At 38.2% G+C, this 25,110-nt stretch overlaps 1 protein-coding gene and 1 pseudogene across 2 annotated transcripts in view; both read right to left on the bottom strand.

Moving 5' to 3' along the window:
* LOC122996602 (protein NLRC3-like) overlaps positions 1-25,110 on the bottom strand; it is a 32,846-nt gene that overhangs the window by 6,000 nt on the left and 1,736 nt on the right. The window contains exons 2-6 of one of the 2 annotated variants that reach the window (XM_044372158.1): positions 24,355-24,590; positions 22,337-24,221; positions 20,565-20,738; positions 19,028-19,201; positions 16,025-18,210 (exon numbers count right to left, since the gene is read on the bottom strand). In XM_044372158.1, the coding sequence (XP_044228093.1) occupies positions 18,198-18,210; positions 19,028-19,201; positions 20,565-20,738; positions 22,337-24,221; positions 24,355-24,590 (2,482 nt within the window). In that variant the 3' untranslated portion in view covers positions 16,025-18,197. Of the gene's footprint in view, positions 1-16,024; positions 18,211-19,027; positions 19,202-20,564; positions 20,739-22,336; positions 24,222-24,354; positions 24,591-25,110 lie in introns of those variants that run through there. The other variant, XM_044372159.1, reaches the window with a different exon arrangement.
* On the bottom strand, positions 4,046-5,224 carry LOC122996861 (annotated as a pseudogene).

Below are 25,110 nucleotides of genomic sequence, written 5' to 3'. Positions count from 1 at the left end.
TTACCAAAATTGATGAACATTAATTTACTTTAACAACTAACAGTGGATATTTTCTTATTGTCTTTAAGAATCAGTCATGTTTTATAACTACAGATTAAACTTTGTACAGTAAAAATTAAAATGTGGAAAAAATAAAATGATGTATGTACATAAACAAGGTTCAGTTATTAAACGTTAAGATCAACAGTAGTAACAGACAGTCAGTGAACTGACCTCAGAGTCTCCAGTCTACAGTGTGGACTCTCCAGAAAATCACACAGCAGCTTCATTCCTGAATCCTGAAGCACATTGTCACTCAGACTCAGCTCTCTCAGATGGGAGGGGTTGGATTTCAGAGCTGAGGCCAGAGAAGCACAGCTGATCTTTGACAAACTGCAGTCTCTCAATCTGAATAAAGAATAAATGATGTTGATAAAAATCAATTTATTATCCAATCAGATATGTCCAGGATTTAAATGTGTAGTTCAGCATCACTATGTCCTCATCGATGAGCTTTTCTCTAAAATGAGTAGAGTGACTTTGTCATTTTGTTATTGTGGATCATCATAATGTCAGCCTTCTACCGACATCATCCAAATGTCTGTAGAAGGCAACATTCAGACACATATTCATGTCAGCACTGATCCATAAAATGCTGCTGAACTCAGTCAAGTCTGTAATTAGAAGATCAATAAGAAATCAAACATGTTGGACTAAAAACCTGTTCATTATTTATTGTATGATCTTCTTCCTGTATATGGTAGTTTAGTAGGTATGTGCAATTAAAACATGTTATTGGTGGCAGCAATCATTCCTCATGTCCATACTGACTGTGAAGTGGTCTCTTCCTAACACAGCTACATTGTAGGAAATTAGTTCATAAGTTCAGCTGAAGCTAATATGAGGCTTTGACAGTCTGGTAGACACCTGCTAGATTTGTCTGTCTCAAAGTTACAGACTACTTAGTACAAATTCCCCAAAAGTTATTTTTACACAGAACAAGATTGGATTTTGAATTCCTGAAAAAAATTAAATTACAGATTTGTGCTCAGGCAAATCCTGACAATTTATGAACCAAACATTTGAAACTTCAATGAATGATTTGAATTGAATATATAGAAAAACTACCAAAGCTACAACCAGTGAACTGACCTCAGAGTCTCCAGTCTACAGTTTGGACTCCCCAGTCCAGCACACAGAAGATTCACTGCTAAATCCTGCAGGTTGTTGCAGATCAGGTTCAGCTCTCTAAGATGGGAGGGGTTGGACTTCAGAGCTGAAGCCACAACTTCACAGTGAGTCTCTGAGAGTCCACAGTAAGAAAGTCTGTCATAACACATAGATTACAACATGTGTTATCATGAAGGAGGATACTTTATATTGACTTCATGCATTTGATGATGAAACAGTTTGACTTACTTACTATTTTGATTAAAATTTGCTCTTCACTTCAAGTGTTCAGCTAATCTTTTTTAATTTTTCCAAATCTTTTTTCAAGGGTATTTTATTCTTTTAATGGTAAGCAACAGTTGAGAGACAATAGGAAACAAGAAGAGAGAGAGAGACAGGGAATGACATTGTGGCTATATGGCATGCATCTGAGAGAAAATTGAGTTGCATTGAGGCTTCCATAATGTGCACAGTATGTCTGTGTGATCTGATCCCATGTCTGTCTCCACAAAGTTGGCATGAGGCCATCTTGATTAGAAAACCATTTTTGCTGTCCACTATTCTTAATTTGACTCCAGGATATTTATACTCAGTTCAACTCAGTGAACAGTTACAGTTGAGAGAGATCATCTCTCTTTGCCACCTGCTGTTGTCAGGTTCACATCCATGAGTGAGAAAATTTACTCTTGACTTTTGACAGTCAACAGTGAAACAAATGGCTTGACAATATTAGACCTGTACATAGTTAAATATTGATGTAATTAAATATTTAGATGTGCATGACAGATGACTGCATGACATTTAGTTGTCAACATTATATTCTGAGAATCTGAAAACCCGATTCAGCACACAAACACAATTAACAAACCAATAAGGTTGAATTATTTTTAACATGATGTCATCAGAAAGATATTATCAGGGTATCAGCATTAAAATATAACATTGATGATTAATGTGTATAAAATCTCTTGAATATCTACCATTCTGCTCTGCATTATATATTCATCAGACCACATTTCCTGCTACTACTCTCCTCTACACCAACAAAAGAGAAAACACCTGAGAGTTTCTGTCTGTGAACAACAGAATATAAGAAAAACTTAAAAACAAGACTATGTAACACAACTTCCCTCTTTCTTTCCTTCAACAAAAAGTTGAATTTTATTTAGATATTGTTGTATAACTGACATTACTGAATCAGTTTGCTGATCCACCTGCTCACTATGAAATGACTCAGAAACCATTAAGGAAAAAATGGTGATGAAAGCAATTCTCTCTGACTTCGGAAATTACCTTTGGAAAACAAAACAGATCTTATTTTAAACTTTTAATCATAGTGATAAAAACAGTGTCTACCTGATTATATATTTAATTTGTAATAATAACTTTACTGCATTTACTGATAACTGTAAAATACTGATATATTTTGTGATATAATGCTGCTGTAAGAAAACCTCAACCACAACCTCTAAAGTCCTTCATTTTTGAATGACGCCTCTGTCACCCAAAGGAAGATAAATAGAAGAAAAACACTATAACATCCAGTTACTAGAAATAAACAGAATAACTGTGTTCATTAATTTAACAACTATAAACACAACCAAATGAAAAATCAACATTGTTTGCACTCACAACATTTGAACAACTGAGACTAAATGTAACAGCATATTATTTCAACTATAAAGAAGAGCACTATTTTCACAATAATAAGAGCATTATATTATTTATATTTGAAGATCTAAACTACTAATCTGCACTGATTTATAATGCTAATGACATCTGGACTTACTGAGCCTTTTTGCAGTTCCTCACAGCTGGGATCAGTCTCAGTCGTCCCTCCTGTGATGTGTTGTACGTCTTCAAGTCAAACTCATCCAGAACCTCCTCTGACATCTGCAGCATGTAGGCCAGAGCTGAGCATTGGAACACAGAGAGTTTCTTCTGTGATCTGTTCTCTGACTTCAGGAACTCTTGGATCTCCTGATGTACTGAGCGGTCATTCATCTCCATCAGACAGTGGAAGATGTTGATGCTTCTGTCAGGAGAGATATCATACATGTTCATCTCCTTCAGGTTGTTGATGACTCTCTGGGTGATTTCTGGACTGTTCTCTGTCCGACCCAGCAGGCTTCCCAAGAGACTCTGGTTGGACTCCAGAGAGAGGCCATGAAGGAAGCGAACAAACAGGTCCAGGTGGCCATTTTTACTTCTGAAAGTTTTCTCCATGGCTCCCATAAGGAAGACATCCAGAGATGAGCAATCATGATTGCTGTCAAGTGGGTCACGCCTCTCATTGTTTCTGAAATGAGCTGAAAATTTCTCAAGGAAAAATTTTGGTTTTGATTTGTTGTGTTTGTAGTCTTTTCCCAGGAAGTCCATTAGTACCTCTGTGTTGCTGTTGATGTAACAGTGGCGCATGTAGACTGCAGCCAGAAACTCCTGAACGCTCAGGTGAACAAAGCAGTAAACTGTTTTCTGGAAGATCACACTCTCTCTTTTGAAGATTTCTGTACATACTCCTGATAACACCGAGGCCTCTGTGACATCAAGACCACACTTCTTCAGGTCTTCTTGGTAGAAGATGATGTTTCCTTTCTCCAGTTGTTCAAACGCCAGCCTCCCCAGTTTCAGAAGAAGTTCCCTGTCAGCCTTCGTCAGTTTCTGCGCTCTCGTCTCATGTCCCTCAACATACTTGTGTTTCTTCCTCTTTGTCTGCACCAGCAGGAAGTGTGAGTACATGTCAGTCAGGGTCTTGGGCAGCTCTCCTCTCTGGTGTGTAGTCAACATGTGCTCCAGAACTGTAGCAATGATCCAGCAGAAGACTGGGATGTGACACATGATGTAGAGGCTCCTGGATGTCTTGATGTGTGAGATGATTCTGCTAGACAGCTCTTCATCACTGAATCTCCTCCTGAAGTACTCCTCCTTCTGGGTGTCAGTGAAGCCTCGTACTTCTGTTAGCCTGTCAACACATGTAGGAGGAATCTGATTTCCTGCTGCAGGTCGGGAAGTTATCCAGATGAGAGCCGAAGGAAGCAGCTTCCCCTTGATGAGGTTTGTCAACAGCACGTTGACTGATGACTTCTGTGTGACAACAGACACGACCTTCCTGTTCTTGAAATCCAGTGAAAGTCTGCTTTCATCCAGGCCATCAAAGATGAACAAAACTTTACAGACAGCGAGCTTCTCTGCTGTGACCTTCTGTAATGTTGGATGAAAAATATGGATCAGCATGAGGAGACTGTACTTCTCATCTTTGATCAAGTTCAGCTCCCTGAACGAAAGCAGAATCACCAGACTGACATCTTGGTTTTCCAAGCCCTCTGCCCAGTCCAGAGTGAACTTCTGCACTGAGAAGGTTTTTCCAACACCAGCGACACCGTTCGTCAGAACAACTCTGATGTGTTTCTGTTGGTTAGGTAAGACTTTAAAGATGTCGTGACACTTGATTGGAGTGTCATGGAGGGTCTTCATCTTAGAAGCTTTTTCAAGCTGCCTCACCTCATGTTGGGTATTAACGTCTTCACTCTGTCCCTCTGTGATGTAGAGCTCAGTGTAGATCCTGTTGAGGAGGGTTTCACTTCCTGCTTCATCAGTTCCTTCAGTCACACATTCACATCTCCTCCTCAGACTGATCTTATGTTCATTTAAAACCTCCTGCAGACCACTTTCTGCTGAAAGGGAAGAAAAAATGTATAATTAAAAAGAAATATGTGTCAATGCATTAATTTTCAGTAGAATAGAGGAGGTAGATTCCTGTCCTGTTTTCAGAGATAATGACATCAACAGACAGATCTTCAGTCTTACTTTGTACAGTAATGGTCTGACTGTCTGCCTGCAGTCCAGGTCTTGCTCTGGATCTTTCTCCATACTGGGGACAGGAGGAGTCTCCTGATGAAGCAGATTGGTCCCAGTATGAGGTGATGCACTGTCTGCAGAACCAGTGTCCACAGCTGGTAGAGACTGGATCCTTCAGGACGTCCTGACACAAAGAACAGCACGACAGCTGCTCCTCTATAGAAACAGCCCTCGTCTTCTTCTCTCTGTGGACATGAGCACATTCTTTATGACACATGACATTAGTGATGGCCAACCAACAGCTCACAAGCTGCATGTAGCTCTTTCCCTGCATAAACAGTCCAGACTGTACGTATTTAAATAGTTACACATTTTTTTGTTCTTCAGGTTCTGGGATGCAGCGCATTCAAGTTGAAATAAAATAATATATACTACAATTACAAGGGTTCAAAAGTAATTTGACACATACAACAAAGCACCAACAAAGGCAGAGAAGAAGAGTGGAAGCGAATAAACATGGATGTAAACAATGCAGGATTTATAATACTGGCTTTAAAAAATGTCTTTGCAAATGTTTCATAAGGAGGGAAATTGACTCAACACACTTGTTAGACCACAAAGATTCACTCAGTGTGTTTTGGAAAGTAAGTCAATGTAAACATGACTTTCGTTTGTGAACAAGAAAAGTCCACAGGTCTCCTTGAAGCTACTATGAGCCATTAAAAGTCAGGAAAAATATGCAGGAGGCAACTAAGCAAAACAGAAAAGTCCACTTGTGAGAAATAACAGGCTGCTGCTCTTTTGTCTTGTGTTGTGGTGCTGAACAGAGAGCTCTGCTAAATATCTTCATAATGCATCTTTTTATTTGTGTTTCTCTCTCTCACTGTTTCTGTTATAATCTCTCTCCCTCTGTGTGAGTGTGATACAACAGTTTTACAGATTTTACTTTTCCCAAACATTAAATGTCAGACTCAGTTTCGTCTGCTGCAGTGGTCAGTCTGCAGTGATAAATCAGCTGCAACAGGCTGTTTGTATACATTTCCATTACCTCCTCCCATATTTTGTACCTTTGAACAGGAACACATTAAGACACATTCTGTATTCCATGAGACCAAACACTCAATTTTCTTCCATTTTACCTGCACAAAACCCCGGTGCAGTCCTTTAGTAAATAAGGACAGACACAATTGGACTTGATACTAAATCCTTGGTAAATATCACCCTGGGTTACCTACAACTACTTTTGATTCTTTGACTGGAAAATCAAATAGCAATACCAGCCCTGTCTCTGTCTCTGTTAATATGTACATGAAGATCTGGTCTAGATTACAGTTGAATGGAAGGTAGTCTATTATTTCTTTCCACTGTGTTTTCTTCATATCTACACTACAACCTTAATGGAACCGTCTCAATGAATTGTTTTCAGGTCAGTTTACAGTAGAAACAGTCTCTTACTTTGTGCCTGAAGGTCCAGGTCCATTACTGAAGTTTAGAGGCTCATGTTTAGACCGATCACTCTTCATAGACAGACAGCTGGATACTGGAGACTCTGCTCTCTGTCTGTGGAAAAAACAATTGTTTTACAGATATCATTAGTTCTTGTGAAGAGCAGATGTAACATGAAACATGGCACAGGGTCATGATTGAATAATGACAACAAATAGTTATGTTCATATCTCTTTCTGCATGTTCTAAACATTTTATCTACAGCTGCAAACTGGATGTATTTCACTGAAGAGTTTACATCTATGTGTTTGTCTGATATTTGAGGTGTGAAAATGACAAATGACAAAAAATAATTTTTATATAACAGTTTATTTAGTAACAGTTAAACTAAAGGCATTACTGCCTGATGCTGGGCTGTCAGATTAACTTGTGCAGGTCTAGAGAGCAAACAGAACAATCTGTCCTCTGCAACTTAACCTATGTTAACTATTGGTTGAAGCAACTAATAAACATGCAATCAGGCACTCTTTCTACTAAATTAAAGCTATAAATGAAGACATAATGCAGTCAATGCACAAACAGCAAAAAGATCAGTGACTGAATTTAAAAAAACAGAATTATAAAAGAATATTTTTGTAATGTAGGTTATCAAATGACATTAAAAAACTGAATCATCTTCAGGTCAGTTTACAGTAGAAACAGTCTCTTACTTTGTGTCTGAGGGTCCAGGTTCATTACTGAAGACTGGAGGATGATTTTTAGACTGGTCACTCCTCATAGACACGCAGCTGGATATTAGAGACTCTGCTCCGTCCTCCTCTTCCTCCAAATCATTCATCTTCTGGAGTCTAACACTGGTAACTGGAGACAAACACATATACACGGTATAATAAACCCAGTCCTTCCTCTCAGCTTAGTATCTTCTTATTAGTTTACATTAATTTAACTACAACCACGTGTGTTTTCCAGCCGTCACAAAAATAAACTTTGACTCTGGTTTAAATCCAACAAACAGACTTCAGATAAACATTTGTGTCATTCTTAACTGCCACGTCTCTCTATTTTGACCAAACCAGTGTGCCATGTTACATCACTGTGAGGACGCAGAAACCAGGAAGAGAACAAAGGAAAGTTTTGAAGACGACAACACTGTGATCCTATATTTTTTTGACAGTTTACTCTACTAAACAATTAATCAGAAAAATAATCAGCAAATTGATCAATAATGACAGTAATCATTATTTGCAACTCTAATGTTAACACTCACCCTGCCTCAGACTTGCTGTTTTCCTCTTTCTGCTCTGTTGACTTTAAAATGAAGTCTGACTGAATACTTTCACTCTCAGTGTTCCTACCTGTTTGCTCCTCCCACCTTCATCTTTACTGGAAGTCACATGTTTGTGTGTGTGTGTGTGTGTGTGTGTGTACCAGGTATTCCTCAAGTTGTGGGGACATAAATCTTTTCAAACAGTCACATGTGGGGACTTGCCTTCCTTTTGGGGACATTTTTTTCTTCTTTTTCTCTAATCTTTGATTTTTGCTGAAATACTGGATCATTTTAACATTTATTGAAATGAAAGCATGTGAGAAGTTTAGAGGAAAAAATCACTATTTGGTGGAGCTGTTAACAACTCATAGACATCTGAAACGTGACCCTGACTACACACTGCTTTTTGTAAGACGTCAAAAGCCAAAAAGGTTGGAAACCACTGGTTTCATCTTTAACAATGTGTTGTATTGTAAAAGCTTGTTACATTATCCATCGTGTCAAATCTTCACCTGAAAAGTTGTCAGTTAAATGCTACATCCAATGTTTTATCCACCAAAAAAGGTTTAACTTTCTCTTTTCTCCAAATTTGCAACATGCAAGCTGTGACTTGCAACATGAGAAGTTCTTTCCTGGTTAATTTTGACAGACAGTACTGTGAAAAGTTTAAGGCATAAAACCTAATAACTCACAGGACTCACAGACATCACTGTACATATATTATATCTACATAATACACACTGTAATAATATGATTGTATACATAGTACAAAATGATGGCGTATAAAACGTCTCAGGCAACATTTCATTTGTAAAATTTTCCATTTTAACACATTTTCATCTGAAATCTGAACTTCATCAGTGTTAAAGGCAGCATAAGAAGGCACAGTTGGTTAAGAATGAGAATGTTGATGTTGAATGATTGTTTTGAGGATGTGTTTCAGGCTGGTTTGTCTGAGCTGCAGATTTAGTGCTTATCATGTAATTCACACTCCAAGTGGTGATATATCATTTTTGGGTAATGCAACAGATATGTTTTTGACTTAAAGAGCCTTATTTTAATCATGCAAGTGCAAGACAAGCACACTTAGATACACGGACTGTGTGGGCATCTCCATGCGCTCCTGCTATTTTGGTTCATGTATGTGCAGCAGCGCAACATGCAAAAAGACTGAGTGAAGGTGAATATAGATCAGCGAGTGTGGCGATTAATAAATCTCTCTCAGCCAGTAACATCACTGCTTTCATAGCTCTGTAACAGCTGAACCAATCACAGTTAAACATGATAACAGCTCAACAAACAGAAAGCTTTTCTTCAGGAGAAGTCTGGACGGTTCAGGATTCACGACGTGAACACACATCACAAATCCGCAGCCAAAGACAGATGGAGTTGTTTGTTTTTTTTTTAATGACAGAAATAAAAAAATAAAGAAACTGATTTGCTGAAGCCGTTTATATATTGGACCAATGTTATTTCAGCAATAATTATAATGTATCTCACCTAGTACAGGGCCACATAGTTTAGTAATTAATGTTACACAAGAACGTTTGCCTTGAAATGTGTCTCAGGGATAACACATGAGACACTACTTTTGCTAAAAAGAAAGTTACAAAATAGGTTGATGAGCTGCTAACTCGACGTCACCGTCATAAAAAAGCAGAATATCGAGTTATAACCGACCGGTCTGATGTGCGTAGAGGTGTGTGTGTGATTATTCTGTAGCAGCCTGGTGTGGTTTTCACACACACACACACACACACACACACACACACACACATACATGTTGGATATGTCTATATTAAGGATCCTCACTGACAAAATGCATTCCCAGCCCCCCTAACCCTAAACTGAACCTAAACCTGATTAACATTAAAGGGGACATATTCTGCTTGTTGTGGTTTTCTGTTATAAATTTGTGTAGAAAATGCTGCCTGCAAGTCAAAAGTCAGCGCTTCAACTTGCTGTACAACGCTTTTTTCTATCTCGCTGACAAGCTGACGTTGGCTTGTCACACGTGCTCATAAATAGTTTTCTGATCTTTATGCTTGGCTGCTAAGGTGGTTGCTAAGCTGTTTCCATATGTTGTTCATGTACGGATGGATTTGAGAAGTTGATATTTAGTAAAGAATGAGAAAAAGTGGTGAAATGCTGCTACTATAGTTTGTTTCATAGATTGTTTACATAGCCTCCCTGATGCAGCTTCCGGGACCTGACCAATCAGGGAGCCTCAAGTTCAATTTATGGTCACTCAAAACTGTTTCTTACAATATGTCGTCTGAACACGTCGGAAACCACTCATCACTCCGAACGGCTTCAATCAAAGGGAGTGAAAAGCCAACCGTCACAGAGAGGGGAGGGGGATGGGACAGATGTGATTAAAGGCAAAAATGCCCAAAAACATGTTTTAAAAAAAGAATAACTTTGTGGATGATGATAATCCAGACTGATCCAGATTAAATTTTTGGTTGAAGACTGAACTCTGTCTGATGGTTGAAATAAAGAAACAAAAAATACACAAATTATTATTCAAAGCAGAGTATTTCATTTTTATTAATTATTTTGCAAATAAGTATTTTATTAATATTAGAAATATTTTCCATTTTATGCCTGTTCTGACAATTTAAATGTAATATATTAAATATATCACAAACAAAAATAAATGCTTCAAAAAAACAAAAAACATCCAAACTCAAAACAAAATTTCCATTAGATTCATCATGAAAACAGTCATTTCTATGATGCTTTTATACTTTTCTTTTACAGACTCACTTTGATCAATTGTGTCACAAATAAAGAAAGAAAAAATTAACATAATAATGATGGAAATATGTAAAACTGATCTGAAATGTGGTGAGGAAGACGTATAAAGTAGCAGAAAATATACATACAAATATACAATGCTGTTTTAAAAAGCAATAAAAAAAAAGGAAATGTTTTCATATTTAACTGCTAAGCACAACACATTGCCTCTTCCTGACTGGAGTACTGACATGCTTTAATATGCATCAGGAAACTCCAGTCTGCAGGCTCTTCTCTGAAGAAAGGTTCACCTTTAATTTTCAAAACCCTGCACCTACCACAGTGGCCCAGATGCCAACAACAAGCAGAAACAGATCCACAGGCAACCCAATTCCAGAACTGGCTGAAACCTTTTCTTTGAAGAAAGGGTTGGGTTTGGAGTTACTTTTTTCCTCACTGATTGGGTTCTTCATCTGAACGTTTTAATTCTTTGTGTTTTCTCATCATTGGTGATGCTCCTGTTCTTCTCCCCATCCATCCACTCTCCTCCTCCCATCTTCCAGCTGTAGGTGACAGGTTCAGCCTCCTTGGTTTTTCCATCACAGGTCAGGGTGCATTGTTTTGATGCATTGGTACATGCCAGTGGTTTCACCAATGCAACAGGCTGTGGCACTGCCTTGATCAGTGTTACATTATAGCGCTCATCCTGGAAAATGTCGTTGATCATCACTGAATACTCCCCACTGTCAGCCCGACTCTTACAATGTTTATGATCTTCAAATTTCCAGTGGATGTGTCCAGGGTTGTTCGACCTTCAAACGTACCGTGGTACTCCAAAGGAACATCTTCTTTCATCCATTTTGCCACCGGATTATAGTTGTTGTGCATCCACACGATGCTGATGATCTCTCCAGAGAAAGGAGGCCTCAACAGTAGCGTAACACTACCGTCTTCCTTGAAAAATAAGTTTTCAGCTAAAACAGAGTTCAGCACCGCCAGCAGCAGCACCGCTGACAGAAAACACCCTGTCAGTTTCTCCATGTCCACAGATCAACACAGAACATGAGGAATGTCTGATTTTATATCTGCGCATCTTCTTTACAGTTCCTTCCGTATCATGGTTTCCTTTCCACATTATAATGTAGGGCAGTAGCCTAAATAAGCCACTGGGTGTCATTGTTGCGCCGTGTATTCCCCTGAGAATTTAGCATTTATCGTTGTTTGTCCCTTGCAGGACACTGTAGTTCTCTAATTCATTCTGTGTGGGACGTCATTTTTTTTGTAGTTTACTTTCACTACATCGTAAGGTAAGCAGTGTTAATGCCGCCCTACATCATCCTAAATATCTCGGCTAAAAACACCCATCCAGTTATTGTGTTCAGTGATTGTGTTTATTAAGATGTTAACCTAGACCTAGGTGTGAGTTTGAGAAGTAAGCGAGTGTGTTTTTGTATGTAAATATTGGCTGTAATGTTGACTAGCTTGCTGTGTATGAGCAGAGCACCCATTAAGTGGAAATAGTACAGGATGAAGAATTAGCTTTTCATTTATTGTCTGCTATCGGTCCTGTCATTTAATTTATTACACTAAATTATATGTTAAGAGTGCCTAATTTAATTTCAACATGCAGCAATTTGTTATTTTCTGAGTCGGATTATTATTTTGTACTATTTATCTTGGCATGAGGACATATTTTCTAAAAAAAAGTTTACTTTCACTACTTCGTAAGGTCATGGAGCCAGCAGCCAGTATAGCAGACCAGCAACAGAGATGAAAGCTGTCATTGTGAGCCAATAAAGTGTCCCCAGGTCTCAACCACAATCCAGAACCCCTGTGTCGCGTGTCTCCTTCTCTCCACACGCCACCCCATCTCACACCGATAAACACAACACAGAGTCCCCGGGTGTCGAGAAGCTACGGCACATTCAGATTACAATAATAAACAGGAAGTTCATTATCAGAAAATCTGTCTGACACTTTTAAACAAAATTAATATTTCTGCAAACTTAAAGCCAGTGCAACACCATGTCTCCACACAAGCAAGTCCTTTACTAATCCCTGTATCCCTGTATCCCTGTCTAACCTCTACATTTGACAGATGGAAAAGTTTTAGGCACTTTAGATGTTTAGATTCTTCTCCATAATGCAACATCATCAGGAAGGCACTTTGAAAACACACCACACACCTTGAGATATAAATGTGTAACTGAATTAACAAAGTTTTCATGCAACTATAGCAGCTGTCACACATGCAGACACCACTGTGCTATAACACATTATAGATCACATAAAACAAGTGTTTAACAGTCTGTCAGTCACATTCAAAACCTCTTCCTTCCTGGAGCCTGCATCATGAAGCCAAGTGAGAGGGTTACCAGCTATCTGTGGTTTAACTCATGTTTACTGGTATTATGAAGTTCTTTAAAGCAAGACCATTTTTAAAGACTATTTGAATTCATAAAATACTCAAGGGGAACCTTTAACATAACTAATTTAACTTACTCTGATCTTGGATGCTGATCTTAACTTTCAGAAGCACATTTCCAGTATCTCTAAGACTGCTTTTTATCATCTTAGAAATATATCCAAAGTTAGATCTTTCCTGTCACAGCCTGATTCTGAAAAGTTGTTTCACGCATTCATTTCCAGTCGACTAGACTATTGTAATGGACTCTTTGCTGGACTGGCAAAGCAAACGCTTAATAAACTCAGCTTATTCAGAATTCTGCAGCCAGAGTATTAACCAAAACCAGAAGTTGTGGACACATCACTCCTGTTTTAATTTCTCTTCCCTGGCTCCCAGTAAATCAAAGAATTGATTTTAAAATACTTCTTATTGTTTTTAAAGGCCTAGCTCCCTCCTACATTGTAGACATGCTCTCTGAATACACACTAGATAGTCCCTTGAGATCATCAAATAAAGGTCTCCTCACCATACCTAGAATAAATACTAAATCAGCTCATGGTGCCTTCAGCCATTTGGAATTCTCCACCACATGAACTCAGGTCTGTTACAACAGTGTTTTCCTTTAAAAGCAGACTAAAAACATATTTTTTCACAAGCTTATAGTTAGGTTAATGGGTAAAACCTTATTTTTAGAAACAGTATTATTATTGTTATTTCTTTTAACAATGATAATAATAATACCTTAATGCCCTGCTCTCTTATTGTAATACATTCTCACCTTCTAATTTTTTTATGCTGTCTTATATGTTTTTATATGTCTTTATATATATAACATATTCTTATTTTATGTTTTATCTTATTTGTTTTTTATATGTAATGTTAATGTAATCGATTGATATTGTATGATCTTTACTTGTTTTTAAGCACATTGAGTTTATGCCTGCCATATGAAATGTGCTATATAAATAAATTTGACTTGACTTTGACTATTTATATTCAGCTTTTTTGCACACAAAGCTTTTATCATGTCAATATGTGAGCATATAGTCTGCCCCCATTACACAGAATCTATGTAAGTTACTGTCCCTCTCTTTCTCACACTGTTATGTTTGTGTTTATGTTTATTGTTTAATGTTCAGGTTTATTGCTTTTTTCTGTTGACATCTGGCCAACATTGAATTCCTTGTATTTTCTACTTGGAGAATAAATCTGATAAATAAAAAAATACTGAGCATTAGAAGATGCATAATGCATTTACAAGTGACAGGGGACAAAATCCACAGTCCTCCCTCTGTACAAAAATGTATTTAAAAGTTTATCTGAAGCGAATATGAAGCTTCAGCGTCCAAATGAGTCAAATCAAGTAGATATTGTTCAACATTACATTATTTTTAGTGCCAAAGTCCTTCTTTTTGTTACTATACTTCCACCTGCAGCTCAACAGGGAAACACTGTCTGAGGAATTTTGGTGCTAAAAAGACTGTAAATGTGTAAGATATCCACTTGATACGACTAACTCAGTCTGCTGAAGCCTCATATAAGCTTCACATTAACTTTTAAAGGACTGTGTGGACACACTGTGGATTTTGGCCTCCATCACTTACATTGAAAGCACATTTGAAGGATCTTTTAATAGCCAGTATGAACATAGAGATGAGATGAAGAAGAGGAGATGCTCTGATCAAAGAGAAGGAAGAGGAGGAGGAGGAAGGTCGACAGTTTGCCTCTTGATGTCCAAAGTGCCCTTTTGTCAAGACGTATTTTATGTTTAGCTTTACACAGACTGTTCATCACTTTATAGCTGCTAGCTCAGACCGGCTTCCTACTGCACTTTCTGTTGTAACTTTTAGGAGCGCTCGTTTTGTGCTTCATGTTCTGTCAGATTTTTAAAAGGAAAGCTTTTATATTTTCAGAGTGAGTGAAGGAATCAGGAGAGAGGAGACAAAAGTGAGGAAAAATCGCAGGATGTAATTGTGTAGAAAGAAAAACAAGGAGAAAAGACACAACTGATTGAAGATTGAAAGAAAAGTTTAAGGAGGAAAGAGAAACACATAGAAGCAGCCCAGATGTCAGGTGATGGAGAGATATGAACAAATTCAAAGCAGGAAAACTGGTAAGGAACTTGTAGCTGTATCTAGATGAATTACTGTTCTATAAACATGTTTAAAGGCACAATCTGTTATCCAAATGTAAACTTAAGGACATCCTAACAAACATAAGTCAAAGCACAAGACTGAAACCCTCTTTTGATACAGATACTAACACTATGCAACAACTCTATTAACATGATGTTTTCTTAAGCTGTTAAACAGTTTGTTGACCTCAGTAACTGTTCCTTAACCAAACAGGTGAGATGGGAAAAATGTGTCTAACTGTCTCTTGCACTACTTTGAACTCTGCCTCTCCATTATTTTTATCCATATTTAATAGTCTTTAAAGAGTCTCCCCTTTCCATCCCAGTTTTTGTTTGTCTTTTAGTTTTTTGAAATTTCTTTGTAATTATGGGATTTGAAGAGCTACATGTTATGCTCTGGATCAGAGATTGTCACCGAATCAAAAGCATATTCTTTGTTTAGAATATGTATATGCTAAATGTCTTTAAAGGAAGAGCCTTTTCACCGCTCATTCTTTTATATGTCGTTCAGTCAAACATTATAAACTGAGTCTTGTAGACAAAAATATTTGAAGCCATGGGCTGATCCTGCCATTCATTTACTCTTACAATGACAAATTATCTGTCCTCACAGTTTATGATCTATACTGTGGCCATTATGGTTCTCAGCTCTTAGTGTGCAGAACACACACAGACAAACACACACACACACTCCCTGAGGTTGTTGGACCCTGAGGTTCTTCATAGGTACATTTTGTTTTTTAGTTTATGGTTCTCTATCCAGTAGGATAGAGAACCATCTGTAGGTAAAACCACTAGAAAAATGAAGCAACACGTCAGTTCTCTGGTTCTAGTTTCTTAAATGTGAATATTTTCTGGGTTCTTTAGTCCTCTATGACAGTAAACTGAATATCTTTGTGTTGTGGAGAAAACAAGACATTTGAGGACGCCATCTTGGACTTTGGGAAACACTGATCCACATTTTGCACCATTTTCTGACTTTTTATGGACCAAACAACTCATCGATTAATCAAGAAAATAAAAATAATGGTTACTTGCAGCTCTAATATACACATATACTGTATATATATATAGCCTAAAAAAGGAGGCAAGGACGCCGTAGTCTCAGTGAGGATTTGCAAGTCTAGTTTCAGTTTTTCAGGTTCAGTGTAAGGTAAGGTCAGAGTAAAGAGGACTGTGGTCTAATGTTAGTTTTTGGGGACTCGTTGTGTATATTTGAATCCTCTGAGCTGTGATAAATAAAAGAACATGTGACTGTTGAGTACAGTGTTGAAGTAAATTCAGATCAACGTCTCCCTCTGCTGGACAAACACAGGAATACCTGAGAGACTGAAGACTTCCTGAAAAAAAGGGTCAGCAGCACTGACATTAGGGCTGAATCCTAATGTCCACCTCCCAGTCAGCACCACAAGGAGGGCAGGTGTGTATGTGTTGCACATAAAAACTCCTAGTATTCACAGCAGTAATGTAGTCAGTGCTGCACAGTGGAAAGTATCGTATTGTGTGTATTTCTGGGCTACATTGTGCCTTCTCTCACATTGAATCTTTGTACTCCAGGAGCTGGACGCTGCTGTGTAGTAGTTTTGTGTACTTTATGAAGGATGTGTGCTATGTGTGGACTATGTCTTGGAATTGCTTTTTTCTTCTTAGCGTGTATGTTTCTCTTATTATTATAAATCTAACAGATCCACAGATATTCAAAACAGAACAAGATTACAGAATGCTTTACACAAAACTAACACACACATACAGGGAGAAAATAGACCAGTAAAACACACATAAGACTCACATTTAAGATGTACAGCATACAAAACAAAAATAAATGGTAGTGGATAAAAAGGAGCTTGAAGAAGTGATTTAAAGGAAGATAATGACTTATCAGACTGAGCTCCTCAAACAGGTTGATCCAGAGCCCTGACAGCAAAGTCCAGGACCCATATTTATCTGTGCTGATAATCAGCACCAAATCATTTCCTACTGCTCAGTGTCAAGTTATAGAAAAAACAGCTACATTCATGCAAATGGTGGCTTTATTTATTTAACAATTCATTAGTTTTAAACTGCTGATGGCAGAGATATATTTAAAATAGCTTTAAGGACATACAAGTCAACAGGAGGTTTAGCTGGAGATGAGTTCAACAGTGGAGTTGAAAAATTTCATGTTTTTAATGATGCTGTGCCGACAGTCCGTTTGCATCATTATCACTGTGTGCAGTGTTGTACAATACATGCAAGATGCTGCACTAATGCAGAAAAAGGATGTGATTGGATAGGGTTGGATCACACAGTTGAATCACATGATCTAACCTGCAAGTTTACATTATATAGTTATTGTTAAAGCCATCTGATTTGCTTACCAGTGTTTACTTACAGCCTAATGCAAATGACTTGTTAAATATCATTATGAGATATAAACTATTCATTTTGACATCATATTTTTGCATATAAAAGCTAGATACCTATACTTTTAATAGCTACACACAGAGCAAATCTGAAATGTAATCTGGAGTCATGAAGAGCCTTTAAAAGTAATCAATCAAATCTATTGAATCAATCCTAAAACAAACAGGTAACTAGTTAAGTGATGATAGAAATGGAGTGATATGATCTCTTTTCCTGGTTTTAGTTCAAAGTCTAACAGCAGCAGTGTTCTGTGATAGTTTTATATATATATTATTTTAATATGTTTTAATGGTGAAAACAGGACTGGACAAGCTGCTGATATGATCATCAAAACTACGACTGGAATCAAAAAATACAAAGTGTTTCACCACAGGCTTGATGTTGTTATCAACAGAAGCAAGATATGATTTGACCTGTGCATGCAGGTTTTCTGGACCAATAATAAATTCTTTCAGAATTTAACCCAATGAAATTTGTGGACATCCAATCTGTAACATGTTTCCTATCTGGGCCTGTATTTATCAAGCGTCTCAGATTAGGAAATCACTTGTAGGTTTTAGTCCTTGGTTAACTCTCAGTGCAATTCTGAGACTCTTGAGAAATATGGGCCCAGGGTCAGAGTCTGATTTATAATACCTGTTTTTAAAATCTTTTTCTGCATCAAACAGCTCATGTATAACACATCTGTAAAGTGCTGAAAAAGCAAAATCCAGAGACAACTGTTCAGTTTGTAGTGAGTTAAGTGAAGAGTGAAGATGACAAAATCTAGATCCAGACTACGGTCCAGATGGATCATCAGGATATATCTTCTCTCAACAAACTTCAATGGATGTTCACTCACATTCTTACTGAGATCACCTCCTCCATCTGATGGGAGAAGAAACAACAGAGGTCATAAATCAGTGTTTAGTGAGACTCACTTTGTCAGCTGTCAGTCAGTGATGCAGCACATCCAGTATAAAGAGCAGCAGGGACTTCAGTTCTGTTCAGACCAGAAGTGGAACAATTGTGCAGCGTGGCCAGCTTCCTTCAGCTTTCATGTTAACATGTTATCAAGTCTGTTTACTCTGCAGAATTCATTGCAGTACACAGAGGGAATAAACTGCTGAGAGTCATGAGTCATGAACACATCATTACTGCGGAAACAGAGACATTCACTCATCAGTTTACTGATGGATTTACTGTTGATACATGTGAACTGTTAGAAAAGTTTAAAAGCTACAGAGTCTCTGTGGGATTTGAAGATATTTCCTGCTGTTAAATCATCACATGATTTTCAGGCTGCAGTCAGACTGATCTTAGAGCTCTGACAGAGATGAACTCATCAATTCTTTAGTGTTGAAATGAGACAACAAACACTTTCAGATCAGATTTGATGGTACAACAGTTTGATGATGAGGACCACTGTCTCTATACATCTTGTAAGGCTGTCAGCTGTAATCCAGCTTTATTTCCTGCAGATATGAACAACAACAACAACAGTCATCTTGACTTCAACTCAAACACATGATCACAACAAGCTTGAAACTTGTCACCATTCTCCTCTCACAGCTTCAATGAGTTTAAGCAGCCACTGAGAAGATTGAAGGTTCACCAGGAAATACTGGATATTTACTTTGATACTAACTGTGTTTAACACAATACTGCTGAAACCAGGACGGACAGACTCCAAATATCTACTGACCTCAAAGTCTCCAGTCTACAGTGTGGACTCTCCTTAAGATCAGACAGCAGCTTTACATCTGAAACCTGAAGGCTGTTGTAGTTCAGATCCAGCTCTCTCAGATAGGAGGGGTTGGACTTCAGAGCTGAGGCCAGAGAAGCACAGCTGATCTCTGACAAACTGCAGCACCACAATCTGAATAAAGAATAAATGATGTAGATAAAAATCCATTTATAGTACGATCAGATTTGTTCAGGTTTTAAATGTGTAGTTCAACATTACTATGTCCTTATCAATGAGCTTTTCTCTAAAATGAGTAGAGTGACTTTGTCATTGTGTTATTGTGGATCATCATAATGTCTGCCTTCTATAGACATCATCCAAATGTCACCACAACATTCAAACACATATTCATGTCAACACTGGTTCATAAAATGCTGCTGAACTCAGTCAAGTCTGTAACTAGAGGCTCAATATGAAATCAGACATGTTGGACCAAGAACCTGTTCATTATTTATTACATGACCCCCTTCTTTCTGTATTTGGTAGTTTGGTAGGTATGTGTGAGAAAAAATGCTCATTTGTGAAGGAAAGATGTTCAATGTTCATTTTATGGAAATGCTCAACTTATGAGCTATATCTTTTCAAAAGAATGTGCTAATCAAAGCTACAGGGCCTCACTCTGGCCTCCAAGGTCTCATGCAAGAGTTCTCTTATGTTCATGGCGCCAGGCTGGGAGATAAGGTGGTAACCTTGGATGGGTAACAACAGTTGCCTGCGTTATTTTCCAATAAGAGTTCATTCTGACACCAAGTGTCCTCGTTTCTCCCCTCACTGGTGGCATGACTTGGGCAATTCTACAAGAACTGATTATTTTCCTGTTTGTGCTAAGAATTTGGTACAACTGTATCCGTGTAATCACTGTGCCAAAGGTGTCTCCGATGTCAGATATTTGTTTTCAATAAACTTCATATATTCAAGTAAGCATCAATTGGACCCTGTGGAGTATGTTCAGCTATATTTTTCATCAAAGTATTATTCCACTATTATTCAACAAGTACAAGATTTATTCTATCAGTATGTGTAATTAAAACATGTTATTCGTGGCAGTAATCATTCCTCCTGTCCATACTGACTGTGAAGTGGTCTCTTCCAAACACAGCTGCACTGTAGGAAAATTCATAATGCTAATATGAGGCTTTGACAGTCTGGTAGACACCTACTTGATTTGTCTAACTCAAAGTTACAGACTATTAGTACAAAATTCCCTCTTTCAGTTACAATCCATCCACTGCAGCTCAGCAAGGAAACACTGAAGAAACACAAAGATACTCATTTGATATGTGTAACTCAGACTGCCGAAGCTTCATATTAGTTTAAACTTTGGAAGTCATTTTTTCAAAGAACAAGACTGTGGATTTGGAATCCCTGAAAAATTTAAATTCTACAGATTTGTGCAAATCCTGAAAATTTATGAACCAAACATTTGAAACTTCAATGAAGGATTTGAATTGAAAATATAGAAAAAAACTACCAAACCTACAGCCAGTGAACTGACCTCAGAGTCTCCAGTCTACAATTTGAACTCTCTAGTCCAGCACACAGAAGCTTCACTGCTGAAACCTGTAGGTTGTTGTAGCTCAGATCCAGCTCTCTCAGATGGGAGGGGTTGGACTTCAGAGCTGAGGCCACAACTTCATAATGAGTCTCTGAGAGTCCACAGTTATACAGTCTGTCATGACATGACATATATTACAACACATGTTATCATCAAAGAAGGCTCTTTATATTTACTTCATGCTTTTGATGACAAAATAGTTTGACATTCCTTATTTTGATTAACATTTTCTCTTCACATCAGTGGTTCAGCTAATCTTTTTTTAAATTTTTTAAAATATTTTGGTTTTGGGGCATTTTATTCCTTACATGGAAATTGACAGTTGAGAGATAACAGGAAACAATAGGAGAGAGAGACAGGGAATGATATGAAAAAAGGTCAGTTGCTGGATTTAAACCACCAGCATTCTTTTGACCGTTTTGGTATGAAGTAACCAAAACAGCATTCCCAGTTCAGCTAATCGTATCTCACTGTGACTGAATGAAACTGTGATTCCCATCACTCTCTCTCACACCTGCAGATTTTTAATCTTTGTTTTACTTTAATCTTGCAGATGAAGGGAGAGAAAATGGAGTTACATTGAGGCTTCCATAATGTGCATAGTCTGTGTGATTTGTCTGTCTCCACAAAGTTAGCATTAGGCCATCTTGATTAGAAAACCATTTTTACTCTCTACTATTTTTAATTTGACTCCAGGATATTTTTACTCAGTTCAACTCAGTGAACAGTTACAGTTGAGAAAGATCATCTCTCTTTGCTACCTGCTGCTGTCAGGTTAACATCCATATGCAGGGAAATTTAGTGACTGTTGAGAAACACAAATGGCTTGACAATACAGAGCTGTACATAATTAAATATTAATGTAATTGAATATTTAGATGTGCATGACAGATGAAGGCATGATGTTTAGTTGTTAACATTCTTTTCTGAGAATCTGAAAAACTGATTCAGCACACAAACACTTGAAAATTAACAAACCAATAAGGTTGAATTCTTTTCAATATAATGCCATCAGAAAGAAGAAAGATGTTGAAGCTATCAGGGTATCAACATGAAAATATAATATTGACCTTTAAAGTATATAAATCCTCTTAAACAGTCTGAATTCTACCATTCTGCTCTTATATATTCATCAGCCCTCTGTGCATTTCCTTCTACCACTCTTCTCTACAACAACAAAAGAGAAACATCTGAGAAGTTTTATTTCTGTGACCAACAGAATATAAGAAATACTTAAAAACATGACTATGTAACACAACTTCCCTCTTAAAATTAGAAGTTGAATCCATGAGAAATAAAAGGCACCATTGCTTGGTTCAACAAACTCAGGGGTTTTGTCTCTAATGAAACCTCAACGACAACCTCTAAAGTCCTTCATTTGTTTTAATGTTTGAATGATGCCACCATCCCCAAATGAAGATAAATAGAAGAAAAAACTGTAAAATCCAATACTTTCTAGAAATAAATAGAATAACTGATTTCAATAACTTAACAGCTATAAACACAAACAACTGAAAAATCAACATTATTTGCATTCACAATATTTGAAACAGTTCAAGAACATCTGAGACTAAATATAACTTAGATATTATTTCAGCTATAAACAAGCAGAACAATATTTTAACAATAATAAGAATTTTATATCACTTATATTTTAAGAACTAAACTACTGATCTACACCGATTTATAATGCTAACCACATCTGGACTTACTGAGCCTTTCTGCAGTTCCTCACAGCTGGGATCAGTCTCAGTCGTCCTTCAGGTGATGTGTTGTACTTTCTCAGGTCCAACTCATCCAGAACCTCCTCTGACATCTGCAGCATGTAGGCCAGAGCTGAGCATTGGAACACAGAGAGTTTCTTCACTGATCTGTTCTCGATCTTCAGGAACTCTTGGATCTCCTGATGTACTGAGCGGTCATTCATTTCCATCAGACAGTGAAAGATGTTGATGCTTCTGTCAGGAGAGATATCCTCACTGTTCATCTCCTTCAGGTTGTTGATGACTGTCTGAATGATTTCTGGACTGTTCTCTGTCCGACCCAGCAGGCCTCCTAAGAGACTCTGGTTGGACTCCAGAGAGAGGCCATGAAGGAAGCGAAGAAACAGGTCCAGGTGGCCATTTTTACTTTTAAGAGATTTCTCCATGGCTGCCATCAGGAGGACATCCAGAGATGGGTATTTATGATTGCTGCCAGATGGGCCATAGCTATCATTGTTTCTGAAATACTTAGAAATCTTCGTGAGGAAAGACTTTGGTTTTGATTTGCTGTGTCCGTAGTCTTTTCCCAGGAAGTCCTCCAGTACCTCTGTGTTTCTGTTGGTGTAACAGTGGTACATGTAGACTGCAGCCAGAAACTCCTGAACGCTCAGATGAACAAAGCAGTAGACTGTTTTCTGGAAGATCACATTCTCTCTCTTGAAGATCTCTGTACAAACTCCTGATAACACCGAGGCCTCTGTGACATCAAGACCACACTGCTCCAGGTCTTCCTGGTAGAAGATGAGATTTCCTTTCTCCAGATGTTCACACGCCAGCCTCCCCAGTTTCAGAAGAACTTCCCTGTCAGCCTCCGTCAGCTTCTGTGGACTTGTCTTATGTCCCTCACTATACTTGTGCTTCTTCCTCTTTGTCTGAACCAGCAGGAAGTGTGAGTATAGGTCAGTCAGGGTCTTGGGCAGCTCTCCTCTCTGGTATGTGGTCAACATGTGCTCCATAACTGTAGCAGTGATCCAGCAGAAGACTGGGATGAGACACATAATGTAGAGGCTCCTGGATGTCTTGATGTGTGAAATGATTCTGCTGGCCAGCTCTTCGTCACTGAATCTCCTCCTGAAGTACTCCTCCTTCTGGGCATCAGTGAAGCCTCGTACTTCTGTTACCCTGTCAACACATGTAGTAGGGATCTGATTGGCTGCTGCAGGTCGCGAAGTTATCCAGACGAGAGCCGAGGGAAGCAGATTCCCTTCAAAGAGGTTTGTCAACAGCACGTTGACTGATGACTTCTGTGTGACATCAGACACGACCTTCCTGTTCTTGAAGTCCAGTGAAAGTCTGCTTTCATCCAGACCATCAAAGATGAACAAAACTTTAAAGACAGCGAGCTTCTCTGCTGTGACCTTCTGTAATGTTGGATGGAAAACATGGATCAGCATGAGAAGACTGTACTGCTCATCTTTAATCAAGTTCAGCTCCCTGAACGAAAGCAGAATCACCAGACTGACATCTTGGTTTTCCAAGCCCTCTGCCCAGTCCAGAGTGAACTTCTGCACTGCGAAGGTTTTTCCAACACCAGCGACACCGTTCGTCAGAACAACTCTGATGTGTTTCTGTTGGTCAGGTAAGACTTTAAAGATGTCATTACACTTGATTGGAGTGTCATGGAGGGTCTTCATTTTGGAAGCTGTTTCAAGCTGCCTCACCTCATGTTGGGTATTAACCTCTTCACTCTGTCCCTCTGTGATGTAGAGCTCAGTGTAGATCCTGTTGAGGAGGATTTCACTTCCTGCTTCATCAGTTCCTTCAGTCACATGTTCACATCTCCTCCTCAGACTGATCTTATGTTCATCTAAAACCTCCTGCAGACCACTTTCTGCTGAAAGACATGAAAAAAGGTACAATTAAAAAGAAATATGTCTCATTACATTAATTTTCAGTAGGACAGAGAAAGTAGATTCCTGCCCTGTTTTCAGAGATGATAACATCAGCAGACAGATCTTCAGTCTTACTTTGTACAGCGCTGGTCTGACTGTCTGTCTGCAGTCCAGGTCTTGTTCTGGATCTTTCTGCACACTGAGGACAGGAGGAATCTCCTGATGAAGCAGATTGGTCCCAGTATGAGGTGATGCACTGTCTGCAGAACCAGTGTCCACAGCTGGTAGAGACTGGATCCTTCAGGACGTCCTGACACAAAGAACAGTAGGACAGCTGCTCCTCCACAGAAACACCCCTCATCTTCCTCTCTCTGTGGACATGAATATATTCTTTATGACACTACTATATTAGTGGTGGCCAACTGACAGCTCACAATTTGCATGCAGCTCTTTTCCTACATAAACAGTCCAGACTGTAAGTATTTGGACAGTCACACATTTTTTTGTTCTTCATGTTCTGGGTTTCAGCACATTCAATTTAAAACAAAAAAATATATACTGCAATTGCAAGGGTTTAAAAGTAATTAGACAGACACAACAGAGCGCCAGCAAAAGCAGAGAAGAAGAAGAATAGTGCAAGCCAGTAAAAATGGATGTAAACAATGCAGGATTTAAAATACTAGCTTCAAAAATTGTCTTTGCAAATGTTTCATGAGGAGGAAAATGGATTCAACACATTTGTTAGACCACAAGGACACACACAATGTGTTTTGGTAAGTGAATCAATGTAGACATGACTTCTTTTTGTTAACAAGAAAACCCCACAGGGCTCCTTTAAACTACTATGAACCATTAAAGGTCAGGTAAGCAGGAGGCAACTGAGCAAAACAG

This window comes from Thunnus albacares, chromosome 14 (assembly GCF_914725855.1).
Source record: "Thunnus albacares chromosome 14, fThuAlb1.1, whole genome shotgun sequence".
NCBI classification, from domain to species: domain Eukaryota; kingdom Metazoa; phylum Chordata; class Actinopteri; order Scombriformes; family Scombridae; genus Thunnus; species Thunnus albacares.
This window is presented reverse-complemented; position numbering and strand designations above follow the sequence as displayed.